The sequence below is a fragment of the Corvus kubaryi genome, unplaced genomic scaffold (assembly GCF_017639235.1).
Source record: "Corvus kubaryi isolate FWS band 111438036 unplaced genomic scaffold, C.kubaryi_AGA036_p1.0 36391, whole genome shotgun sequence".
In the NCBI taxonomy this organism is placed as follows: domain Eukaryota; kingdom Metazoa; phylum Chordata; class Aves; order Passeriformes; family Corvidae; genus Corvus; species Corvus kubaryi.
The window spans coordinates 1-1,596 of record NW_024580862.1 but is presented as its reverse complement, the minus strand read 5'-3'; the positions used below and the strand labels follow the sequence as shown (position 1 = coordinate 1,596).

General features: G+C 70.9%; 1 protein-coding gene across 1 annotated transcript in view; it reads right to left on the bottom strand.

Moving 5' to 3' along the window:
- TGFA (transforming growth factor alpha) overlaps positions 1 to 1,364 on the bottom strand; it is a gene marked incomplete at its 5' end in the record, with an annotated part of 9,428 nt that extends 8,064 nt beyond the window's left edge. Inside the window, one exon of the mRNA XM_042019891.1 lies at positions 1,328 to 1,364. Within this exon, the coding sequence (XP_041875825.1) occupies positions 1,328 to 1,364 (37 nt within the window). The remainder of the gene's footprint in view (positions 1 to 1,327) is intronic.
- Positions 1,365 to 1,596: the final 232 nt, after the last annotated feature.

Below are 1,596 nucleotides of genomic sequence, written 5' to 3'. Positions count from 1 at the left end.
CCTCATCCCTGATCCCGGCCCTCATCCCTGATCCCGGCCCTCATCCCCGATCCCGGCCCTCATCCCCGATCCCTGACCCTTGGCCCTTGGCCGCAGTTTTCCATCCCCAGGGCCGGTGTGGGGACTCCGGACGCCTCCTGGACACTCGGACACTCCACACCCTCGGCGCCTCCGAGCCCCGGAGTGGGGCTGCACCCACCCACCCTCCCTCCCACCCTCCCCCGCTTGGTTTTCCAGCCCCATCCCCCCCGTTCCCCGGGATTTTCGGGAATCGCCCCCGCCAGCCCAGCCCCCCTGAGCTCACCCTGCCGGCAGGAGCCCCCCGACTCTCCAAAGCGCTCCCAAGCCTTCCCAGCGCGCTTCCAGCAGCTCCATCCCGCTAATTCCCAGCCCCCGGCTCTCCCCACAGCGTCTCCCAGCTCCCCGTTATCCCTGGGGTTCGTTCCCCGCTCCAAGCTTTCCCTCCGGATCCGCCCGGCCCCATTCCCGCTCGGCTCCATCCCGGAGGCGCGGGGTGCTCGAGGGGTCCCCCCTTTCCTTCCCCGCCATCCCAAGGGGATGCTCCGATCCGCTGGGGTTTATCCAGGGCTCCTCTCCCACCCGGATCCGATCCGGGATGGGAACCGGGAGCAGCCAGCGCCGGGTTCAGGGATCCACCAGGGCTTCAGGGATCCTCCACGGCCTCAGGGATCAACCGGATCTTCAGGGATTGGGGCTCCCAGACAGGTGGGGAAGGCGCGGCTCAACCCCCCCGAGATGCGCGACCACCGGGGCCGGGGAGACCCGGAGCCACGGGAATGGGAAGGAGCAGGGAGAGAGGAAAAGGGACACGGGAGCTCTGGATGAGCCGAGGAAGGAGGGACACCCCGCCGGAGCCACTGACCCCCCGAGGGACGCCAGGACCCCCCGAGGGACGCTCGGCGCAGGAGCGGGACCGGGACACGCCGCGGCTGTGCCGGAGCCAGAGCGGCAGCGCCGGGAGCTGGAGCGGGGCCAAGCCCAGCCGCTTTCCCGAATCCAAGCGCTCCAAAGCGCCGCTTTCCCACCGGGATAGAACCCCCCGGAGCTGCGGGTGACACGGGCGGGGACAGCGGGACAAAGCCAGCCGGGCTCCAGCCACCCGCACCGGGATCCTTCCCCCGGGAGCATCCCCGGTGCCGCTCCCGTCCCGTCCCGTCCCGTCCCAGCATCGCCCCCAACTCCAGCCCGGAGCACCCCCAGTTCCCACCGCTGCCCCTTCCCCCGACACCCACCCCCCACCAGCTCTAATTAGCCCCCGGCCCTAATTAACCGCCCTAATTAAGCGTCTGACCGCGGCCGTACTCACGCGTCGCGGCGAAGGCGCCTTTCCCACAGGGAACGAACTTCGGGAGCGCCCGCGCGGGGGATTTTTATGGGATTTTTATGGGGTTTTCACCGCGTTACCGCAATTCACGGAGCCGACCCCCACACCCCACCCCCAGAACCCTCCGAGCCCTCGGGACCGCCCCGGTCCGGGGGCGCCGCGGGCGCTTCCCCCCTCGGCGGGGTCTGCCTGGGGTTGGGGGCGCGGAGCCCCCCCGGGCCGAGCCCCCCGCGCCCCGCACGTACCGAGGG